The 13,522-nt window shown below is 35.5% G+C and overlaps 1 protein-coding gene across 2 annotated transcripts in view; it reads right to left on the minus strand.

Moving 5' to 3' along the window:
- Positions 1-13,522, minus strand: part of NEGR1 (neuronal growth regulator 1) — an 839,463-nt gene that overhangs the window by 480,813 nt on the left and 345,128 nt on the right. For both annotated transcript variants that reach the window (XM_074334947.1, XM_074334948.1), the window contains exon 2: positions 12,887-13,119. In XM_074334947.1, coding sequence (XP_074191048.1) covers positions 12,887-13,119 — 233 coding nt within the window. The remainder of the gene's footprint in view (positions 1-12,886; positions 13,120-13,522) is intronic.

The raw sequence follows: 13,522 nt of genomic DNA on the forward strand, positions 1-13,522 counted from the left end.
TGGCAAAAGAGGTATAAAGAATGGCTCTGAGATCAAATAGGCAAAAATGATTGCCACCATACCTTTTCTTCACTTTTAGGTAGTGATTAATTTTTTAAAAAATGTAGAATTTTTTCCCCCAATTATTGTAGCTCAAAACCTTAACATTGGTATAAAAGTATTATATCTTTTCACATGGAATTTTTCCACAAGAAGGCAGACAAATTAATTTTATTAATATTTTACAATTAACTATATTATCAATATTCTTAAATAAAAATCACTTGGAATCAATGAAATAAATCTCAATTATATCGTATTTCAAACAGAGAGAGAAAGGATCTATCTGTTCATTATTAGCTCACAGGAAAAAGAACAATGGTAGCATCTACTGAATCAGACACTAGGAGAAATTTCTCTTATATCTAATTGTTCTTTTCAAAATTTCACAGCAATCCAGAGAGTTGAGTATTATTTTTTACTTCTCAGAAAGTGAAAATGAGTGTTAAAGAGATAGAGACACTTAACCAAGTTCATATACTTTATAAATACCAGAGCTGGATGTCATCTGAGGTCAATCTAATGCCAATGCTACACTAAACTATTTAGGAGAACACCATTATTACTAGTTTCAAAGAGAGAAAGAGCCCAAACCATTATTAAATGAGAAAAATAAATCAAAATAATCTTATCTGGTCATTGGCTAGCTTGTACTCTAAGGGACTTGACTCACTTATTAAATATTCATTTTGCCTATCACTTGTTAAATATGTGTGTTATCCCCAATTACATGCCAGCCCTTGTTCTATACACTAAGAGTAGGGAAGTAAGATAAGATCCATCCTTACAAAGAGCCTGTCACAACCTGCCATGCATTGAGGATTAAAGCATGTGTCTATCTTTTCTACTAGTTCAGAGGTTCTCACCCTGGAGTGATTTTTACCCCAGTAGACACTTGGCAATGTCTAGAGATATTTTGGGATGTCACAGGCAGAGAATGCTACTGGTGTCTACGGTGCGGAGGGCAGTGTTTTAAATTATTCATTCTGTTATCATAAAATATCATACATGGGTGGTTTATAAACAACAAGCATTAATTTTGCAAAGCTCTGGGGCCTGGGAAGACCAAGATCATGGCACCTGCAGATTCTGTGTCTGGTGAGGACCTACTTCTTAGACTGCCATTTTTCACTGTTACAACCTCACATGGTAGAAAGGCGGAGAGATGTCTGGGGGCCTGTTTTCTAAGGGCACTAATCCCATTGATAAGGACTCCACCCTCATGACCTAAGCACCTCCCAAAGACCCCACTTCCTAATACCATCACATTGGGGATTAGGTTGCAACATATGTATGTTGGTGGAACACAAACACGCAATCTATAGCAGCCAGAGAGGCTCCTAAACATTCTACAATACACAGGACATTTCTTCCCATTCTAACACACACACACACACACACACACACACACACACACACACAAATTCTATGGTTCAAAATGTCAACAGTACTAAGGTTGAGAAAAACCCTGCCTTATGTGTGTATGAAGATAACTTTATCTTTGAGTGTGTGTGTGTTAGTTTTCTATTTGCTGCCATAAATTACTATAAAATTAGTTGCTTAACACAAATTTATTTTACAGTTCTGTCAGCTAGATGTCCAATATAAGCTCTCTCAGTGAAAACTGAGGTGTGGCCAGGAATGTTTTCCCTTCGGGAGTTTCTGGTAGAGAATTTATTTCCTTACCATTTCCATCTTCTAGAGGCTACCCACATTCCTTGACTCACGATCCCTTTTCTTTATGTTCAAAGCCAGCAATGGTGGGTTGAGTCCTTTTGACGTTACATCACCCAGATCTACTTCCACAGTCATGTCTCCCTCTGATTATCTTCTGCCTTTCCCTTCCACTATTAATCACACATGTGATTTCATAGGGCGCACCTGGATAATCCAAGATGATACCACACTGTTAAAATTAGGTGATTTTCAATCTTAATCTCCCTTTGCCATATAACTTAACATATACACATGTGTTGGGACAGAGCCAGGAGTGCAGTTTCCAGGCTCTCGGCCTCACATGGAAAGGTGCTGGCTCAGGTAGTAAATGGCCATCAACTGTGATTGGACGGCCATCAGCTGTGGCTAGTTGGCGTCAGCTGTAACCAGTGAGCCATTGGCCACTAATATAACTGCTATGGCTATGCTAACAGAAAATGGGGCTAGCAAGAAGACGGTGGCTGAGCCTGCAAGCAGCGCAGTGAGGATTGCAGATTCTGTGGCTCCTGCCTCCTGTGTCTCCAACCCAGCTTCCAGTGAGACTACAGTGGTATGACTCCCCTACCTGTGGCTCCGTGGGTGTGCATTTTGGCCTCACCATATCCTGCATTCTTATGTGGGAAGCGGGACCAGAGACCCTGCAGGCCGCCCCGCACGACATGTTCCAGAGATTAGGATGTGGTCATCTTTGGGGACCATTATTCTGCTTACCACAAGGAAGAATGCATGTGCAACTTTTAGCAAAGTTATTTGCACAGAGTAGGAATTGAATTAAAGTGAACTATGTAAGCATTAATTGACTTACACTCAATTAATATTAGATGTCCTTTTAAAATCGACTATCTTTAAATGAAAGGGTTATAAGCAGAGGGAAAAAAGATATATATGACTCGCTTAACTCTGCACTGATAAAGAGCTCTGAAATCTGTGCCTTGTTAAGTCTTCAACCTGAAATTTAAAAATGTGTCCACATACCAACTAGCTCAAATCAAAACCTAAAAGAATGAGTGAAATACGTGAGAGGAATATCTAATTGTGTTACTTTTGGCCTTTTTAAAATATTAACCCCTTATTTGGGTTTGGCATTAGGAACCTTGGTTTTAATCTTTGTAGCTAACACTGTCCCATATAAATTCTTTTTCTTTCCCCTCAAAATGACATTGCTAGGAGAAAAAAAAACCCATAAAATGTTGGTATCCCATTTATTATTTTTTTCACTACAACATGCAATCACTATTCTGCATTTCCGAAAACATGGGGATTAACCGAGGATAAGGATGCTATGACCTGAAATGAAAATAAGCAGCCTAAGAATGCCTAACTAATCCTTTTAATTTAAAATTTTTCCTGTTATGTCAGCATTCCTAGTGTTATGCCCTAAAGATAGCGTCAATACATTAAGTCAAAGCTTAAGCAAAGTGTCTGGCATGAAGCCAGGAAAAAGAAATATGTACATATATAGCCAATAAATCTCTCTTGAGTCCCCAACATTTGTTAAGCACTTTCCTGGATGTGTGGGAGTCAAAAAGGATTAAGACCTAGTCCTTACCCTCAAGAAGTTCACTGGAGTTCTTATTTGGAGTCTACATATAGACTTAAGGAGTATGAACATTCTATTCATATGAAGTTTGTGAAACGTTAAGGGTATGTACATTTTTTAAGAGATCAGGTCCACAGGTTTCATCAAATTTTCAAATGGGTCCATGACCGCAGAATGTTTAATTATCACTGGTCTGATGCAAACCTACTACTTTGGGTTAGAAAGCTATGACAGGTAAGTGCAGGTGCTCGGTACACCTTTCTTGTTCTCTCTATGCTCTCCCTAGATAACTAACTAGAAGATGCTGAAGGAATGGGAAGTGAAGTGGTGTGGGGCAGAGAGATGTCGGGACATATGTACAATCACTCTGATTCTGTAAATTGAATTTTGCCACCAGTCTTAATTATGCCCATTTTCCTCTTGGCGCTACACATAATTCATTCTTAGTGTTCTGCTATAAATCATAAAATAAACTATCATTAGCAGGTTCAAATTTTCTCCTCTGCTAAATTTTATCTTTGTCCTACATAAAGTTTACAAGGGGCATGCCATTTGGAATTCAGTTAATAAAAACACAACATTTTAATTGCCTTGGTAGCAATTTCTTAACTATACACATAATTTGGGGAAGAAAACAGTAAAATAATTTTATAGATCAAATCTTATTGCAATGATTTCCAAGGAGAAGACAAATTATTTCACCTTACTTTTATTTTACTTGTAGGCTTTCTGAAAATAAGTAGACCAGCTAAAGCTTGGTAATCTTTTACTTACAGAGAGATTTTCATACTGATAGTGTACATTGCATTGGGATTTGACACGTATTACTCACACAGTTATTTTCCTTGTTTCTGGAAAAAGTAAAGATACTGTAAGATAGGCAACAAATTTAACTATTTGGAAATGCAACACACAAAACAAAACTCAAAATTACTGCCAAGAAAATAAAAATGTGATCAGTCTAAGCTTTGAGATACTATGTACTTCAAGAGCCACTCTAAATATTCATTAATCATTGAAGGGACTTTTAAAGGGCAGAAAATTTTGCTTAAAGGGTTAATTACTTTAAAATATTTTCAAATTTATTTGAAATGTCATGTTACCAAAACCAGAAATACTGCTTTACTCAGTCTTAAAATGAGTGATAAATTTTGTTCTTCTGATACACTCCATCCTCAGATATCCTTTTATTTAACATTTGCCAACATGATCCAAAATGTGAAACTTGAAGGGAAGGACAAAGTAGGGCAGAATTTCTCCTCAACAACACTGACCACAAACTATACAACTCATTGGTTCCACTGCCCTCCTTCTGCCACCCGTTAAAAGCTCATCCAACTCATGAGTAGATCAGAGGTACTGAAGTAGAACCCTCCTCGCTGGCACAATTCAGTAGTTAGCAAAGATGCTTATTTAAATTTCAACATTATTCCCCTTGCTCTTACCAACTCACAAAGTTCAGCAGTAGTTTTCATGAAAGTTCCCTCTATAGGGTAAAGGGATGACTCAGATGGAAGCCAATAGCATATGGTATCTGTATTATTTTTCTTGCTCTTTTCTACCTCTCATTTTCAAATAACAGCATATTGAAAGTTTATAAGAAAATATCATCAACTTACTCAATTCCTCTGTGTATAGCAGGCAGTACATTATGGATTTTTGTAGTTTTGATGTGCAGTTCTGTTCTAATATTAGATCTTGTATTAGACTACATATAAAACTTCATGTACAAAGTTTTGGTTAGAAAAATATGATCACCATACTTAAAGAAAAAAAATATTTGTCAGTGAAATATAGTATTCATTGAAATCTACCTTTTTTTTCTACTACTGCTTTTATCTCAATCACAGAAAAATAATAGGCTATAACTTTTTCTAAACACTATATATTTAAAAAGGCAAGAATATTTAGAGGAAAAATATTTATTCTGAAAGAACTGCCAATATTCAAATGAGAAATTCACTAAAAATTAGTTCAATTAACACTATTTCTCATGGACCCTAGTAGCTAAACCAGTAATCTAATCAATGTCAATATATTCACAGATAAAAGTGAGATAATAGTTTCCTAGAATCTGTCCTGATACACACTGCCATATAACCACAGCGATTCTAGCTAGATTGGGCTGTCTGGGGGCGGGGTGGAGGGGGGGTGGGAAGAGAGGAAACAAATAAACAAACAAAAAACCTGTAAACTAAATACCGACCTGAAAAGTGCATTAATTTTTTAAATTATTATGAAATACTTCATGGCCTATAAAAGTGTATCCTATGTAAGTCCAGAAAAGTGAACCTGAGTTTCTTTGTGAAGGTATCTTCAAAGAGATAAGTTTTCCTGAAGTCTAGATAACAAATGATACCTGAAGGACTTATTTTTCCAGGTTAGGCATAATTGTTCTAAACTGTTTAGATACCAGACCATTATCTTTCTGGACTGCAATAATACTACCTCATATATTTCAACAGATAAAATGTTTCCTATTGAATAAAGCACATGGAGAACACAATGACAGTCTTATTAATTAATAAGGCATATGTTCCCAAATGCTTATATATACCTTTCTTCCTAAATTGCAAATCTGGATATTTCAGGCTAAAAGAAATAGAGAACTGGGGTGGGTGGGGGGGTTAGGGTTAGGGTTTCAGTGTTACTATATCATTGAGGGGAAAATCTCTAAGGACCATTCAACTTTATTTACATCCTATATCTACTCAGTTGGTCTTTGACTCACTGATCAGCATTCAAGTATCAATGACTCCGTGTGAGCTCAGTATATTTTGGCTCCCATTGAATTGGGGTAAGCAAAGAATTACTTATGGCAGAACTGGTAGAAAATCCCTGCAGAGGGAATGACAATGAGTATGTATACATTTACCCATGCAACTTTTATCTCAATTATTTGATATCACTTTTAACCTAATTTTAGAGAGAAAATGATGTTTCCTTATAAGTAGATAATATGTATGTATCATCACACATAAGGTGATCTTAGAAATTGGTCTGTTATCTAATTAACGCAATAAAGATATGGAACATATAAAAACTAAGTCATTTTTGGCAGATAGTCTCCTTAATTTTTTCCTAAAACAAAAACTGAGCTCATGCATACAAAGATCAGATTGGTGTTTGCCAGAGAGGAAGGGCGGAAGGATGGGTGAAGGGAATGAAAAGGTACAAACTTGCAGCTGTAAAGTAAAGAAGTCATCGGGATGTAATGCACAGCATGGTGATGGCTGGAGGAGGTCATCTAGACAACGGGATGACAGGTTGACCCTCAAGCTGGACCCAGGCATTCTGAACGTCCTCACCCCTCCCATCCTTGGAATGTACATTCTGCCCACTGTTTCCATACTAGGAGCTGTTACAAGAATGCAGCCTTGAGACTAAGGTGTTGTGGTCACTATCTGAACGGTATACATTACTAAACCCCATTAAAGCTTCTATATAAACTTTTAAGATTCTGGCAGGTCAGTGTGGAGATCTATTCCTCTTGTAGTCATCTAAGACAAGCCTCTCTTGCTTGTTGGACCTGCTGCCTACCAATCTGGAGTTGCCTGTCTCTTTCTTCAGTCTTTCCTTTTCCTCCATGTTTCAGATTTCAGGCCAGTTTCAGATTTCACCAGGGGAACTCCAACAGTTTCAAACCAACGGTAATTATAGTTAATACTGTACTGTATGTTTGATAGTTGCAAAGAAAGTAAATCTTAGTTTCTCATCATAAGAAAAAAATGTAACTGTATGGTGATAGAGGTTAACTAGACTTATTGTGGTAACCATGTCACATTATATACACATATCAAATCATTATGTTTTGTACCTGAAACTAATATGTTATATGTCAGTTATCACTCAACAAAATAATAATTACAAAGATATACTTTATTTTTATTTTACCTTATAGGTATACTATGAAGTTGCATTCCGGAAAGCTAAATATTATTTGGTTGGGATGATGTAAAAGCATTAAGTTAAGGAACCATTTTTATTTCAGGTGGATTATTATTTGTTTCCATGCTGAAAATATTAAGGATACATGTTCTGGGTCTTTATCATTTCTTTGTTTTAAAACATATCCAAAATTCGGTTCCTATATATTAGGTTGGTGCAAAAATAATTGCAGTTTAAAAGGTTAAAAATTGCAAAAGCAGCAATTACTTTTGCACCAACCTAATATAATCTTAATGTCCCCACTGGTATAAATAGAGATTGAAAAAACAGAGGGTGCTATTCTGAGGGCCTAGTACTGAGCCCTAATTGCTTCCAGGCAATGACTATTTTGACATCGATGGGCTCTGTAAAACTTTTCCTAGTGCTGGTAATTTTTCTTTGGTTTCATGTTGTAGCTTTCTGAAAAGTTTGAAATATTTCCTGTTGCAGAACAACGGCTTGAATTTTCTAATGTGTGTGGTATTGTGACATGATTTTCTGATCATAGCTTTTTTTCCCCTTTAGGAAGGGAGACCTATGTCTTATGATGCTGTGTTACTGCCCTTCAGCTCAATTTGGAGCAGAAGTGTGATGTCTTCCTCCTCCAGGATATATCTTGTTAAGGCTTTAGCATTCATCAAAAGGATGTCAACATTAGATTAAGATGTGCTGGTCTTTAAAGAACATGACTCTATATTTGTAACCACATAGAATGACAGCTGTCCAGATGCTCATTGGTACATATAATTTTGAAATATTTGTACCTAAATTCCTATTCAAAGACCTATTGAGAGAAATAATATTTGTGGAGGTTTGACACAGGAAGGATAGGTTCGACAATTTACTCCTAGATTAAGCAATAATCAAAAAGCTATTTCCCTGTTATTGAACTAGCATCTTGCTAAACTTATTTTTAGATTTTTAATTAAATTTTTTTAACTTCCTTGCAGTTCCTATTATATCGAAAGGTATTATAAGAAGTAATCTTACGGGTACTGTAAGTACTATACACTCACTGTTGAGATGTTTCTTACAGCTCGCAGTGATATTCTGAGATGACTCAGTACAAATACTTCTCCATTCTGAGTAAACAGGATCAGGGTAGTAAGAAATATAAGTTTTAACCTTATCGATCATGAAATGAATAACTAACCCTGTTTCTCTTTCTGTGTTGGCTGCTAGAAATCTTAGAACTGAATTTTTTACCAAGCTTTAAAAGTATATAGGAATCGTGTCACGGATTTATGTTCTAACTTCACCTCTGACTGCATCCCACTCTTCTTACCTTGTAGTTTGTTTGCTTGGAATTTCTCCTATTTATCTTGGTGCACTAAATACTTCTTTATAAGCCACTTTAAATCCCTTCTGATATAAAATGGAACGTTAAAAGTAAATGGTGTTTGAATGTGTTGTCTTTCCACTTTACAAAGTTTTTCTCAAAATAAAGAGTACGTCAGAGGCAAGGCTCTAACATTGTCATAGTTTAGAATCTTTGGGAAGCAGGCACTGAAAGAAGATGGAGTTTACAGTGCAGAATATTTATTATGGAATATTCTTCTGATAAATCCCTGGAGAAGGAAGAAGAAGAAGAAGAAGAAGATAGGATTTGAACGAGGCAAGAAGTTAATCCTCAGCACATGCTGCTCAACAGCCTCAGCTGCTCTGGAGCCAAATGGCCTGTCAGAGTTATCCTCCTCTGGGCTGAAAGGAAGAGGACTTTCTACTCCCTGCCTCAATCAGTCATCACATGTTGGTTGCTGTAGGCCAGGGGTGTCCAAACAGTGGGCCGCGGGCCAACTGCGGCCCAAAATCCATTGTTAATTGGCCCGCAGCAAATTCGAAAAATATACTTAGTTTACTTAAATAAACCAGGTGAGGCAATACGTACTTCACCTCGAGTGAGTGGCCCGGCTGTTTGTGTATTTTACCGCATATGGCCCTTGGTGAAAAACGTTGAAAAAAGTTTGGACACCCCTGCTCTAGGCAGAGGCTGACTTTGGGCAACATGTCCCTGTAGAGCTAAGGCTTCTTTGACAGAGTTGACCACTAAATGCTGTCTACTGAGGACACTCCATAAGCCCTCTTGAAAAGAGAAGTGTAGCACCCCATCTATCACAAATATTCTAGGTACATCACAGACCCTGAGAAAATCAGAATAGGGAAGTTAAATACCCTTGAGAAGTTATTTTGCTCATAGAGTTATGTGCTTCTCAAATCTCCTTCTACTCTTCCTAGAGAAAACTTAAGAGTATATCACCCTGGAAGCATACAAGTTGCGTGGTGAATATTCTATATATATTGCGTGTGTACGTGTGTGTGTGTTAAAACAACATATATTTATTATCTCAGTTTCAGTGCAGGGACGTCTCAGCTGGGTCCTCTGTTCATAGTCTCACAAGGCCGCAATCAAGGTGTTGACTGAAGCTGTTGTGCATATATTTAGTTATACAACATCTATCAGTGTCTATTTTGTGCTGTATACAACTTAGACTTTAAACATGGACTCAAAGTAGAAACCATCCCCATCATATATTTAAGTGGACAGCATTTACCTTTCATGTTTCCTATCATTACAGTATAGTAATAGTAATGTCTGGCTTCATAATAAGTACTCTAGCCTTGTACATTTTTTTATACTCACGGACGAAAAAGACTGCTCTTAGTAAATGCGGGACCACATGACTTGAAACACTGAACAATTAGATAATTTGATTCATCAGCATTATATTATATATAGGCAAATTTTTCACTGAATCTATTAGTCAATTTCCACCCCCTTGAAGCAGAACTCCAATTCACCACATTCTTTAAACTCCATTACTACATGCATTGTTCTACTCAGTTGGTGAAAGAAAAACATGGAGATTAATAAAGCGTACTTACAGAGTATATACTAGGTGCTTCTGCATAAAAGATTAGTTTGCAAGTGTTATAGAAATGTTATGAAATATTTTTCTTTTTTTTTAAATCTTAAATTACTTTTTCCCTTTCAAATCAAAAGCAGATAACCACAATGGATTTTTTTTTTTTTTTTTTTGGGTCATCTGATTTTTTGGTTTTGAATGGCATGGACCCTAAGGTCTTCTGGTCTGAGTTCTCATCTTCCAAATGAGAAAATCAAAAACTAGAATTTAAAGAGGCTTGATAATTACCCATTTCCTGAGGAAAAACATCAGGGTTGGAATCCAGGTTTTCCAACACCCAGTCCAGTGTTTTTTCTCCCTCCTTGCTCCATTCATTAATATTAACAGCTCTAAGAAATCAATAGCACAAACAAATTTCCCATGACCAATGTCTGCAGTGGCAAGATATCCCTTTTATTATCTCCTTTCTAAAATGATTTCATTTTTAAGTAGCTCCCTTGAGTACATAGTTGCAACAATTAAAGATGAGCTTTGTTTTTACCAGCCAGTGTTTTTTTGACATCAGTGATTAATAGTCTTCTTTCACTTGCTAAGTTTCTTTATCTTGGTGAATAAAGGCTTAACAAATTGTTGGGCAAAGAACAAAACTCTTCAAATATACCTGAGCATGAAACAACCTAACAAATTTAGAGACTGAAAAGATGAGCACATTAGTTTATTTTCATTCATTGCGAGGAAATGTAGCTTAAGTGGGGTTGACTTTTTATGACATTTATTTAGTTCTTGAATTGACTGACAAGCCTATTAATGTATTCCCTGAACTTTATTAACGTAATTGGAAAACTGCTCACATGTCAATCAACTTCTAGTCAGTAATTATGTTCGTAAATATGCTAAAATTATTAGCTTTTAATTTGACCCATCTACACACTTTCAAAAGAATAAGAGACATTTTCTTTTTCTAGAGGAACAAAATATTATACTGACAAAATGTCCAATAAGTGCTTTCCTAAAATGGACTTCCTGAAATGGTACTCAAAAGTTCACCATCATCAGATGGCCAGCAAAAAAGAGTGCCAGAGTAAGGCATGTAACCGCTTTAAAATGTGCAGTATCAAACAATCTATGTAATTAAAGCTATAAAGAAAGCCTCTGGAAATTAAATATGTGCCTGGGCAGGGATTATATATCCATAGTCTGGTTTAAAAATATAGGCCTACCATAGAATAAGAAAATGAAAAAAAGGAAAGAGGCATATATTTAGTGTCCAGAACACATCCTTTAAACCTAGAAGAAGCAAAAAGACTGTATGTCAAGTCACTCAAATATACTATTGTCCTAGTGCACTTGCCCTTATATAATAAAAATCTTTGTAGTCTCTGAGTTAGAAACTCAAGTCAAAGGGCACTGGACCAAACAAGAAAATAGAATTAGGCCAGGATAACAGAAGAAATCTGTTGGCGATTTGTAATCTCATGTCAGTTTTTGAAGATGGACAAACTTCTGACCTCTGCAACCTCTGGATAATTTCTGAATAAAGATGGACTTTGGTGAAAACTACTATATTCTCATATGCTTTTAAAGAAGGGACATTATACAGCCTACAATGATCTGTAATAAGAAAAACCATTGAGGAAACTTACTGATTCATTCTTTAATTTATATATTTTCTCCTTAGATTTAATTGTTTAATAAATTTAATCTTTATCACAAAGTTAAAATATGTATTTATAATTGAAACTGTGATTGAATTCAGGTTAACCTTTATGTAAGGAAATAAAGCTCAGTTAATACAATTATAGATTAACAATCTTTTCTAGATGTAAACCATGTACCTAAATTAATACTTATTGTTAATTATTTGAAGGGTAAACTCAGAGATGATACAAATAACTTGCTTACTCAACATCCCTGTTAGGAATAAAACATGTATTCACTGGCACCACATTATCATATAATTTGTTATTAATTTTACTTAGAAATGCTGCAATGTCATTTTGAGTTCTACAGCATATTTCTATGCAACCAACACATGATTAATCTAAAAAGCATGAGGTAATAATGTAAAAGAGTAAAAATATACATTTTCCATTCTATTAGCATTATAATTGCATTTTTCTTGAAAAGTATTTGTGTTCAGGATAAATGTGCCCTTACATTTTAGTGTGCAAGAAAAATAATATAATTTGATGATTCTGTTTGTATTTAGAGACTGTAAGTTAGTTAGCATGATTTATGATCTACTATAAGTATGTCAAAGTATAAAGAATTGTGTACCATATTTTTTCAATTACTCTATATTTAAATAAAGTATTTCTAGAAGGCTGCTTCTTTTCATTGTGACTTGAATCAAAGGAAACTGAAGTTGGATTGAAACAGAGTATTGGAAAGCTGGAGGATTACTTTTAAAGAGTTACTATCCATATGTCAAAAAGTTCTGATATTTTAATGTATCCATCACAGGTTATCAAATATTTATTTTAATGTATCAATCATGGGTTCTCAAAGATTTATTGAAGGGGTGACTCAAAGGAAAATATAAAGTGAATCACAGACCAAAAAAAAAATTATAATGTGGTGTTAATGGATAATTTTTGATCTTGGTAAGTGGGGATTCGTATGACTATAATAGCCATTACACTTAATGGAATCTAGGAACATAAATCCCTGGAGACAATGACAACACATCTTTCAACATTGTCAGTTACTTCTGAGTCATTTTGATATCTAAATATTGAACATTTCTAATCATAGTCCTTCAGTACAGCAGTTTCGATATAGCAGTTATGGAAACGCATACCTTGCACAGTGAGATGCACCTGCATTGTTCTCGGTGTATGTTGAGTCTGAACAGAACACGTGTATGGGCCATCATCTGTTACATCTACATTCTGTATCTGGAGGCTGTAGTCCCTTTTATTCAATGTTGAAATTGAAACGCGAGGATCCACTGACCACTTATCACCTCCCGCAAAAATAATACTTGACCGGTTCAGCCAGGCACCCTTTGAAGCTCCATCTTCCAAATAACACCTACAAATTACCAGAGACAGGACACCATTAATCAAAATGAAAATGAGAGACATTATCTTTGTTCTGACTGTATTTCCATATGCTGAATTATAGCACTTCATCAAATGGAAACATCAGACATAAACACAGGAAACATGAACAACATAGTACATCTTCCATTCCCAATACAAATGTGAAATAATACCTGCATACAGTTTTTCTTAAGTGTGTGTGTGTGTGCACTTTAATTCAAACCCAGTCAAAATCCTTTTCCATTCTGTAAAGATGACAAGTACATCTTGTCATCAAGTACATCTTTAAATACGGTTAAATTAGTTCAAATAATTTTAAACATTGAAACGCATTGCTTTCTTTGAAATTAGAAGAAGTAAGAAAGGTCTATGAGTCAGTCTGGTTCAACCTA

The sequence above is a fragment of the Rhinolophus sinicus genome, linkage group LG06, assembly GCF_036562045.2.
Source record: "Rhinolophus sinicus isolate RSC01 linkage group LG06, ASM3656204v1, whole genome shotgun sequence".
Taxonomy (NCBI): Eukaryota; Metazoa; Chordata; class Mammalia; order Chiroptera; family Rhinolophidae; genus Rhinolophus; species Rhinolophus sinicus.